We start from the raw sequence: 9,880 nt of genomic DNA on the forward strand, positions 1-9,880 counted from the left end.
ATTATCAGCAGCAGCAGCAGCAGCAGCAGCAGTAGCAGCAGCAGCAGCAGCAGCAGCAGCAGTAGCAGTAGCAGCAGCAGCAGCAGTAGCAGCAGCAGCAGCAGCAGCAGCAGCAGTAGCAGCAGTAGCAGCAGCAGCAGCAGCAGCAGCAGTAACAACCAGCAGCAGCAGCAGTAGCAGAAGTAGCACCAGCAGCATGTTCGCGCCGGCTGTCAGTGTCACTAGCTGCCAACTGTCTACAATACTGCCTATCCGCAAACAACTCCGCACAACACCGTGAACACATACACTCTCTACATCGGTGAAGATCTGCCAGTATCTCTTACAATATGCACAAGAACCATTTACACATTAATACACAGATAATACTTTTGTTTACATTGTTATAATTATTTAATGGCTTATTAATTAACAATAGGCACCACGTCTCTACCCATACACACGCACGCGCGCACACACACGCAGACGCGCGCGCGCACACACACACACACACACACACACGCACGCGCGCACGCATGCGCGCACACACACATACACACCTCTGCCTGTCACGCGGGTGGAAGGTAGTGCATTGTAAATGTGTAACTGCTACCCCATCCTTAACTAAAACCTCATGCGCGATGGTCAGAAGAGTTGTTGGCATACAGGGCCATAGCTAGGGGGGGGGGGTAAATGGGGCAGTTGCCCCATCCCCCGAATAAATGTAGATACATCTTCCCAGAACACACCACGCACGCGGCTTTGTCCCCCAGGCAAAATGGGTTAGCTACACTGAGCCGTGTATTACAACATTTACACACTGTGGTTTACATACATTTACAAACAGTTTTCCACACATTTATACACTGTTATTATATACAACTACGCTCCTGTATTTCTCTACGACGTGACTGACGTCATAGCAGCTATAAGCCAGGGGCAAGTTGCTAGAAAAAGAATTGGTCTTCACATTTACTCTTTCTCTTTCACCGGACCCTCTGTACACTGCGTATATGAAACTCGTAACTTTACCATGTTTCTGTCTATAAGAAAAAGCTAATTTTTTTCTTCTGACAATGGGCCCAAAACCGATTATCCTGTCACGAATAATTATCGCTGCATGACCAATGTACCATAATCAATGAACTGCTAATATCTGTAGTGCCTGCCAGGAATTATTGGTACCTCGTACGTTATACTAAATATACGCCTCCTCCACATGAGGCATTCGATTTACTAACAACAACGAAGAGGGAAAAATTACATTTCCATTATATAACTAATTTTATGCATTTCACAGTTATGCATATATGCACTTACAATATGTTGATGTCAACATATAATTACCACAACTTTTGAATAGCAACAAATTGCAAATGACAGAAAATATACACTTTCGTCCTCTGCGTTCCAAGTGTTCCCTAGCTGGCTTTACAAACCCCTCCCACACAGACACTAATAATGAATGCGGAGGGGAGGTTTTGCAATGCAGACCTACCACTGCTAACCAGATTACAACGTGGCCAAGTCCAGATTGCCCCGGGCCTGCCAAATATAGCCACTGAACAGAGCCCACCATAGACGATTGCAAATACAGCTACCACACCGCTGACAGTCTGCTGTACGGGCCTTATGCTAGCTGACCTGCTGAGCTGCCTTAGTACTCACTCATTCACACACAAAAGCTTTTCTACGCGCTCGCATGCACGCACGCACACACATACACACACACACACACACAGGCACTGGACACACGAAATACCCCAGTAGGGGTTAACCCTCCGACTCTAGTTCTGCAGAGTGTCTCCTGTCTGGTGCATACATGTGCTACTAATACATGCTAATTTTACGTCCTTACCGATATCGATTTCTTCAGGCTCTGTTCAAGATCAGATGTGGATTTTGATGTGTCAAACTGGCCGTCCTTGCACGTTGGGTTCACGTGAGCATTAACTACAAAGCAATCACCTATACAAAGAGAGAATATTACAGTTACTCGCTTGCTCACTCTCTAGCACCCATTATTCTAAATTGAAGGTCACCATTAAAGTTTACTGATCCGAATAAAGTAGAAACGTGATAAATTTCTAACGTGATTTTGTCTTCAACACACACGTTCCATAAGTTGGCTTTTGTTCAAAATAAACGTGCATACATTGCTAATAATTATCTACTTGTCCTACCCTTACAATGAAAACTACAATTTTGTCGTTCCAGAAAAACCGAGTGACATCAAACTTTAACTATGTCTCATTTTTTCACAGAGAAATGCTTAGTCTACTAGTCCAATTTCAGTGAGCACTTGCCATCTGGGCCTTCTCTCTTCTTAAAAGCTTGTGGACGTCAATTGAAACCGACATGGAAAATAAAAACAAAAAGATATTTAAATACGTAGTTTGGGACTACTGCTTGCTAATAAACACAGGAGATCTATATGAGTAGCTTTCTCTATACTACCACAATCACGTAAAAGCTATATATGAATGCAGTAGTCATTCACGGTAATATCTAGAATGATGACTATCAACTAGAACAGATTTATGAGGCAGATGCGGCAATGCATTACGACAGAGAAGTTTATGAAACTGAAACAGTAACATTACCGCAGAGAGTTTTATATATAATAAAGTTTGGCAAGTAGAAAATTTTAAATTGGAAGAAACCCCTGAAATTTTTCTACCTTACTTCCAGATTTACGAGCACTCAATGTGAATATAGCTCCCCTGTCAGTAACCATCTATATCTAATAGACCAAACACTGAAAGTCGTAATAAACACTGCTTTTAGTTTTGTCAATGCAGCTAGTTTTAAAGACGCTTCCATATATATATGCATGAGAGTGGATAGAAAAAGCAAATATAAATATTTAGAAAAATCATCAAACAGTTTACGTTTAAATTTCATCCATAAATCCATATCATAATACAAAGAAGGGTGGATATAAATTATAAGCTAAAAAGTATCCTAGCCTTTGCCACGCTCACACAAACTTGATTTGGACATTTTCACTTCATTTGATTGATTTGGAATCAATGGTGGAGGCTCAAACACTCAGATTGCTAATATAGTCTCCTGTTTTACTATGTGGGTACGTTTTTTTCACAACTCGGTTACATGTACTGCATTAACACTGACATTACCATTCTCCTCGATGTATGTGTGCGTTGCGTTCATGTATTAGTGAGTCTGTGAGTTACGTACGTAACATGTATGCATTCAATCAGGAGTGTATCGAAATTGATAGTGTATTGATACACTCCTGATTCAATCGTAGGCACAATCACACAATGTACAATCACGTCTTGTACCACCAAGGGAATAAAATAACAAGTGCCGCAGAGTGACAGCGCTCAACTGACGTGTACTGTAGCCAGGTATTCTTCTGATAAACTCACTGGCAACCGAATCAAGTGCGCCCTCCTGCCACCGCGTTCGCGCTCAGAGCATATATCTAGGATACTACTAATACAGATCTAAAATCTATGATAGGCTTTGCTATACCTACTGGTAGTACAGTAATAAAGATACAGCTGTGTAACTTTAATGACTTCGCTATATTAACATGTTATCATGGATATGCGTCGAGCGTGAGCGTGATGGTGGTGGTGGGGAAGGGTGAGGGGGGGAGGGGCGGGTGGAGGGGGCTTTAATAGCAAAAGCAGTTCAGTCCTTTGTTAACAGTCAACAAATCCATGTTTAACCCTCCTCTTGAGGGTCAAAAGGTTATCCAACACTTACTCTTCGCATGTCAGCGGAAAGTACATTTTATGGTCCTTTCAATAAAGCCATAAAAATGGTAGGTCACCGCTGAAACAAAAAAGTTTTTCAATCGCTCCGTCAGACCATGTCCTCAGAAAATGTCTAAAATCTGCCCTGTGCCCCATTGACCTTTGACCTGTGACCTCCAATTTCGGCACAGTGATTTGGCCCCAGCTTCGACATCCCAACTCGTTTTCGGATTACCCCCCACGTCCCGAATATCGTGACCGTACGTCGAGCAGTTAAGATTTGTGCCCAACTGTTGACGGACAGACGAACGCACGCACGCACGGACAATCATGCGATTCTACAAGCTGCATCTGACTTCGTCAGATGAGCTAAAAAGGGAATTTAACTGATTCCTAACTACGTGCCATAGCAAGTAAAAACACATTTGAAGCAATAAAGGTTGGTTGTGACTTGTGACCTACCCTGTAAGCAGATGGCCTGATATCAAGAGTAGATAATAACACAAGAGTGAGACACCCGATTCCCGCATTTTTAACCGATTTTTCTCATCAAAATTTGCCACCAATAAAGAAGCAAGTGTATACGTTCCTCATCTTATTATGACCACTAATCACTCACCTTCGTGGTACTGATATTCGTTTACATATATTTGCTAGCGTATTGCTGTAAATCGTAATCTTGCACGAGCTTAATTCGCACAATTTACCGCTATTGTGTGAGGTGTTAAGACAAATTTTGAAGCTATAGTGGTGCCAATATTTAGCAACGGACTGTTTCCAAATCATTCGTGCCTTGATAGGGTTGAGAGACAATCTAAATTTCAAATTTTGATCTCGTGAGGAACCGCGAGACGCACTCAGTTATTGTGATCGCAACACAATAAATTGACATACTATCTTACATAAGTAATAATACAATAATAACAATATTCTCTGTAGTAGTTTGCAGTAAGTATCACATTACGCACGCACAGGTAATCAAGTACATTAAACCCCTATCGGGGCACGAATGATTTGGAAACAGTCTGTTGATAAATATTGGCGCCACTATAGCTTCAAAATTTGTCTTAACACCTCACACAATAGCGGTAAATTGTGCGAATTAAGCTCGTGCAAGATTACGATTTACAGCAATACGCTAGCAAATATATGTAAACGAATATCAGTACCACGAAGGTGAGTGATCAGTGGTCATAATAAGCTAAAGAACGTATACACTTGCTTCTTTATTGGTGGCAAATTTTGATGAGAAAAATCGGTTAAAAATGCGGGATCGCTTCTTTATTGGTGGCAAATTTTGATGAGAAAAATCGGTTAAAAATGCGGGAATCGGGTGTGTTACTCTTGTGTTATTATCTACTCTTGCTGATATGCAAACATGAATTTCTTAGTTGAAATCACCAAAACAACTATAGTCGTCACTACGAGCATTTTTACTCTGTCAAGAAATGTGTCATCTATCAGACTTTCTTGTCTAATAACAAATGAAAAATAGCATTGAGCTACATTTTTCCCTGTTTCAAACAAAATGCGAAAGTTCACATTTCATAGCTACCATATTGACCATGATTTAAAGTTTTAGCTGGAGTTTCACAGGGAATACCGTTTCTCAGTGCTCAAACGTTTTTCCATGGCAAACCACCACGTGAAGATGATAGCCTTCACATGTGGAAGTAGCTCCGAAAGGAACAGTCATACATCTATACACTGTTTCAAACTCTTGCTATACAAAAACGTATAGTTGGCTCAATTTCCAGACATCACAAAAGCTAGCGACCGACACATGTATTTAGCTAAAATCACCAAACCTACTCACACGCTCACGCTACTAGGTGATGGCTACTTAACAACTTGGTAATTCCCTATTTGATGAGGTGAATAAGCCAGTTCGTAGTTACAGTCTGCACATTGGCGAACTTTGCCACGAATTCTTCCGGGTCAGGTCATTTGTGACAAAATAGTTCGTATTTCGACCGTACAGTACAAATACGCATGCGTCTGTGTCGTTGTAATGCTAGTCTTTGCGTGTGCACGTACACGTGCGTGCGTGCGTGCGTGCATGCGTGCACGTACACATGCGTGCGTTCGTGCGTGTGTGCGTGCGTGCGTGCGTGTGCACGTACACATGCGTGCGTGTGCACGTACACGGGCGTGCGTGCATGTGTGCGTGTGCACGTACACGTGCGTGCGTGCGAGTGCACGTACACATACGTGCGTGCGTGTGCACATACACATGCGTGCGTGTGCACGTACACATGCGTGCCTCTACACGTACACAGAATACATGAACATGCGTACTGAACCGAGAGCGCACGCCGCACTCGAGATTTCATCGATTTTTGTCACAAATGACCCGGTGACCTGTGACGTCCCACAACCCCTTGGCTAACTACAAACTGGCTTATTGGACAAAAACAATGCAAAAGCGACCATTTGTGCCTGGGGCTCAGTTCGACTAAAATCGGAAATCGACTAACACTAACAGTGGACGTTAATACGTTTGACCAGCATTTTAATTTTTAATATTTATCGCATGTCATTTTGAGTTTTCCACATTCGGATCGAATTGCAGTTGGAATCCGGAAGTTTATTTTGTTTGCCTCATGAAATTTTTAGTGTATAGCGTGACGTGAGGTACAAATTCTGACAACGCTGATTTCTGATTCTGAAGTTAACCATAATACAAAACAAGTAAAAATTATAAAATAATTATTTCAATTGAGACATGTATACATGTGGTGTTTCAAAAATTTTTGTTAAGCATTTTTTGAAGAGGTAAAAGATTTTCAAACAGAAACAGGCAGGCAATGCACTGACATTCAAGGACAGACGTACCAAGATCTTTTAGCCCAGCCATTTCTAAACATGCACTAACACTTCTAAAAATCATTAAAGTGTGGATGCCTACAATGATTTGTGTGTATTCAAGTGAGGGATTTTTTGGTCTACATAGATCTATAGAGATCTATGATGTAGAGGACTGCCCCATCTACATTAACTGGGCACATGTCTTACACTCCCAGAGAATGAACGCCACATCTCTCCACCAATGGATTATTCTACATAAAGATAGGCAGTTTATTTCAGCCCACTGTAATTGCAAAACAAGACTTCAAGAATCGTGTTCAGTAGTTGCATCAATGCTGTTCTATGTCGAGGCCACTGTGCATTTGAGAGAGAGAGCAATGGTGACACAAACACCTGCCTTCGGTCATCAACAGACTTTCCATCTGCCCCGATGTTAAAGAAGCAGTTAGACAAATCTATAGACGGTAAGACCAGCAAACATCATCCATCACTATGCCAACAAAGACATTCACCAAGACACTAATCCAGAAGACAATGAACAAACTCGCTGCTGCCGAATAGAAATTGTGATTTGAGACAATTAAAGTGGACACACCAGCATGCCTTGAAGTGGACAGACATTACCATAAAGGTTACAGTCAACAGACTCTGTAGCCCAAGTATCGCCTTGTTTTAAGTGAGATGCACGGAAATAAACCTAGAGGGCTGAACGCACGCACACAGAGTTAATGCTGCATTGTGAAGCCAAAAAGTCACTATCTGTATCACCTAGGAAGATGTAGCAAATGTTGAGTCAGCAACTAGAGAACAGGCACAACCTAAATCATGGTACCGATTCTGAACTGGGCAGATTACAGCATCAAAAATTAAAGAAGTATGTGCAACATTGTGTGTGAAATCCTGATTAGCCCGCTTAAATCCATCTGCTACCCAAACGAAGTAAAATTCTTAGAAAGCAAACCTGACTGCTGCAAGCTTAGAGTCAGACGACCGCAAGCACAGTCTCCGGCAATGCATTGTGGGTAATCTGAGAAGCAGCAGGACTCTATAAGTATAACTATATTATATTTATATTGGACTATTACTATTAGTGAAGTTTTGTTTAACTAATCGTTTATGTTTACTAATATTTGTTCAATTCTATGTGCATTCACATTGTGGGTATCAGATTACGTCATGACGCTACACCACATTGTAGCTTATACTATTATAGTTATACATTCACTTCAGTGCACAGGCACTTGGAACGTCTCAATGAAAAAAAAATGTAAACACGAAATGTATTTACTACCAAAGTCTTAATGTTTCTCTACTCTATTTCGCCTATTATTACCGATAATTACGCGTAAATGCCGGTCAAATGCTCATCTGCAACACACAAGTACACCGCACGCCCGCCCTGTGCACAAGCAACATGAATAAGATAGCCGGTAGGAAAGCGTGATCGCAAAATTCGCTCGACGCTCGCTTCATTTCACACCTTCACAGCACAAACACACAAACAACAGCCTCCATCTTGGTATCTATCTGTAACTAAATGTTCACTTGTTCGAATTATCTCGGTCCTTTGTTCTTACCTACTCCCGCCAGAGGTATCTCGTGAAATCCTGCAGGAAATGTTCTCTCCGTGAAAATATAAAGAGGACGAGATGTCTGTTTATACACGAGTAATGGGGCGCATTGCATTGCATGTTTAGTGTGTTTTCGTTCTGTAGTCGTGTGAAATGAAGCGAGCGTCGAGCGAATTTTGCGATCACGCTTTCCTACTTAATCCGCTTCACTCCTACCGGAGCATAGGGCCTCCACTAGTTTTCTCCAGGGGACTCGGTTTTGTGCTGTCCGCTTGATCTGTTCCCACGTCATGCCGATCTCCTGATGTTCTTCTGCGACTGTTCTCTTCCACGATTTCTTAGGTCGTCCCCTTTTCCTTTTTCCCTGTGGGTTCCACTCTAAGGACTGCCGCGTGGTGTTGGTCCTCGGTTTCCTTAGGGTGTGTCCAATCCACCGCCATTTCCTTCGTCTGATAGTAACTTCGATCTTCTCCTGTTCCGTGCGTTGCCATAGATCGACGTTCGCTATTCTGCTTGGCCAAAATATACTTAGGATGTAGCGAAGCCTGCGATTGACAAATGTTTGAAGTTTCTTAATTATATTTGTGATCAGCCGCCACGTTTCTGCACCGTACAGCAGGACAGACTTCACATTTGAGTTGAAGATTCTCAGCTTCGTCCATAAGGAAATGTACCGGGATCTCCAAACAGGTCTTAGCATGTAAAAAACAGCTTGCGCTTTTCTACACCTTGCCTCCACATCTTCCTCTGAACCTCCGGTAGTGGTGACGATACTACCTAGATAGGTGAAGGTTGTAACTCGTTCTAATGCTTGGCCCTTGCACATGATATCTCCTGTATTGCTAAGGGCACCAATCCTCATCTCTTTGGTCTTGATCTTGTTTACTTTCAGCCCAACTTTAGAAGCTTCATCCTGCAGCGACTCGAACTTCTGTCGTGCATGGACAATCTTCTGACTGAGCAAGACTAGGTCATCGGCAAACTCTAGATCTTCGAGCTTCTTTAACAAAGTGAACTGTATTCCGGTCTCGTTTCCACCATACGCTTGCCTAGTTATCCAGTCAAGTGCCACTAGGAAGAGAAGGGGGCTGAGTAGACATCCTTGTCGTACCCCGGTCTTCATTTCAAACGGCTCGGTCATCCTCCCTTCATGTAGCACCTTGGCCTGAAAGCCGTCATATTATAGAACCTGGACCATCCTCACGATCTCGGGTGGGATACCATAATGCCTCAAAATCTTCCAGAGCATTTCGCGGTCGGTGGAATCGAAGGCTTTTTCGAAGTCCACAAATACTATGTATAATCCAGTGTTCCATTCAAGGGTCTGTTCTATGATTATCCTTATTGTTGTTATTTGGTCGCAACATGAGCGGCCCCTGCGGAACCCTGCTTGTTCGTCTCGGAGTCTTCCTTCAACGGGGTCTTGCATTCTCGTCAAAATGATCCTGCTGAATACTTTGCTGGCTATTGGCAGCAGCATGATGCCTCTCGAGTTGGCGCAATCTTGAGGTCTCCTTTCTTCGGTAACTTTACCAAGAGTCCCAGCTTCCAGTCCATAGGGATATCATCTGCATTCCAGATCTTATTTAACAGGGTGTAGAGAACTTCTCCTGAAATCCAGCCTCCTTCTTTCCAAGCTTCTGCAGGGATGTTGTCGGATCCGGCCGAGACTATACGCACGGCGGCCGTGTGGATAAGATTCAATAATATTATGGCTATACGCACGGCGGCCGTGTGGCGGACTCAATATGGCTATACGCACGGCGGCCGTGTGGATAAGATTCAATATGGATA

At 42.7% G+C, this 9,880-nt stretch overlaps 1 protein-coding gene across 1 annotated transcript in view; it reads right to left on the reverse strand.

The window, feature by feature from the left end:
• LOC106820740 (protein naked cuticle homolog 2-like) overlaps nt 1-9,880 on the reverse strand; it is a 61,909-nt gene that overhangs the window by 49,278 nt on the left and 2,751 nt on the right. The window contains exons 2-3 of the mRNA XM_014825284.1: nt 2,286-2,312; nt 1,838-1,947 (exon numbers count right to left, since the gene is read on the reverse strand). Coding sequence (XP_014680770.1) covers nt 1,838-1,947; nt 2,286-2,312 — 137 coding nt within the window. The remainder of the gene's footprint in view (nt 1-1,837; nt 1,948-2,285; nt 2,313-9,880) is intronic.

The sequence above is a fragment of the Priapulus caudatus genome, unplaced genomic scaffold, assembly GCF_000485595.1.
Source record: "Priapulus caudatus unplaced genomic scaffold, Priapulus_caudatus-5.0.1 Scaffold45, whole genome shotgun sequence".
Lineage (NCBI taxonomy): Eukaryota > Metazoa > Priapulida > Priapulimorpha > Priapulimorphida > Priapulidae > Priapulus > Priapulus caudatus.